Raw genomic sequence first — 1640 nt, 5'->3', positions numbered from 1 at the left:
ACAAGGAGAGCGGACTACGGCTGCACTCGGCACCGTGGTCCCAAGTGAGAAACAGTCCGGCTACGGGGCGGGAGGCCACCCGTGATGGGCACAGCGGGACCCCCAACAGCAGCAAGTATCAAAGAGGGGAGAAGAAAAACCAACAGCGGGCACGGCAGATCCTGCAGAGTCCTATTTACAGTGCACCGGACCCCGGCCAGTCCAGCCTCTGGTGGGAAAAAGTGGCCTGAAAAAGCAGGTGACATAAAAAAACCCAACACGTGACGCACCTCCCGTGCCGCTGGCTTGTGCGAGGTGGGAAAGCTGGAGCTCGGGGTGTGAATAGAAAAGCTTTGGCAGCTGGGATGGACTGGAGCTCCCCTGCTGCCGGAGTAGAAACAGGCCAGGAGGGGCGGGTGAATGGATGGGCGGCTGGATGGGGTGGGATTTTGGGATAAAGGAAAGTGTTGTGAGGGTTGTTTTTTGTGGTTGTTTTTTGTTTTTGCATTTGAAAGTGCTGTGGCACCTCTGCTCCGTGGTGCTGCGGCACGTGCGTTTGGAGTATTGCTGCTTGGAGAGGAGTCCCCGGGCTTTAGGAGCACGGGAGGTGCTGCTTGAGGATCTGTCTCGTCTGAGGAGCTATTCTGTCCGGGAAGCGGATTTTGAACTCCACGATCAAGTCTCCTCGCTGGCTGGGGGCCTTGGGGAAGGGCAGCCCCTCCCCACGCAGTCTCTTCACTGTCCCTGGCTTGATGATATCGTTGCAGGGCAGCGGGATCACTCGCCCGTCAATGGTGGGAATGTTCACGGTGCAGCCGCACAAGGCCTGTGGGGGGAGAAGAGGAGACAACGCCATCAGATGGGGCTCACACCCCAAAGCATCCCCATGGTCCCCCCATCCCTTTGGGTGACGCTCAAGTGCATCGGCTGGCGCTCACCAGTGCGAGCCTGGGTCCCCCCTGGTGCCCTCCCACCAGGAACCGGGCTGCAGGAGAGGAAGAACACCCCATCCCCACCACCAGCGAGCGCTCTGCCACTCGCAGCAAAAGGACAGGCTAAATTTAGCCCCTTTTCCCAGCCTCCAGCAGCCGAAAATCCAGCTGAGATCATCGGATACCGCTGCGGTCCATCAGCTGTCACCCTAGAGAGCAGCCCGGCAGCTCTGCCCGGTGCTGGGGTTATCTATAGCACAGCCTGTGTGTCCTGTTCTCCCCCCAACAAGAGCCCCAAAAGGTGACACCGGTGTGGGGCAGTGCTGCAGGCACAGCACTGAGCTCTTCTAGAAGCCAGAGGGGCTGGTCCCTGTCACCAGTCCCTCATGGTATCACATCAGCTGTCACCCTAGAGAGCAGCCCGGCAGCTCTGCCCGGTGCTGGGGTTATCTATAGCACAGCCTGTGTGTCCTGTTCTCCCCCCAACAAGAGCCCCAAAAGGTGACACCGGTGTGGGGCAGTGCTGCAGGCACAGCACTGAGCTCTTCTAGAAGCCAGAGGGGCTGGTCCCTGTCACCAGTCCCTCATGGTATCACAGAATGGTTTGAGTTGGAAGGGAGCTTAAAGCTCATCCACTTCCAACCCCCTGCCACGGGCAGGGACACTTCCCACTAGAGCAGGTTGCTCCAAGTCCTGTCCAACCCCTGTTTGGTGGGCACCAGCCTGTTG

The 1640-nt window shown here is 59.3% G+C and overlaps 1 protein-coding gene across 1 annotated transcript in view; it reads right to left on the bottom strand.

The window, feature by feature from the left end:
• Positions 1-472: 472 nt before the first annotated feature.
• The window catches only part of DNAJB5 (DnaJ (Hsp40) homolog, subfamily B, member 5), a 10543-nt gene continuing 9375 nt past the window's right edge, over positions 473-1640 (bottom strand). The window contains exon 4 of the mRNA XM_010014439.1: positions 473-805. Coding sequence (XP_010012741.1) covers positions 572-805 — 234 coding nt within the window. The 3' untranslated portion in view covers positions 473-571. The remainder of the gene's footprint in view (positions 806-1640) is intronic.

This window comes from Nestor notabilis, unplaced genomic scaffold (assembly GCF_000696875.1).
Source record: "Nestor notabilis isolate BGI_N333 unplaced genomic scaffold, ASM69687v1 scaffold23095, whole genome shotgun sequence".
Taxonomy (NCBI): domain Eukaryota; kingdom Metazoa; phylum Chordata; class Aves; order Psittaciformes; family Psittacidae; genus Nestor; species Nestor notabilis.
The sequence above is the reverse complement of the archived record's forward strand: the minus strand, read 5'-3'. Positions and strand labels throughout refer to the sequence as shown.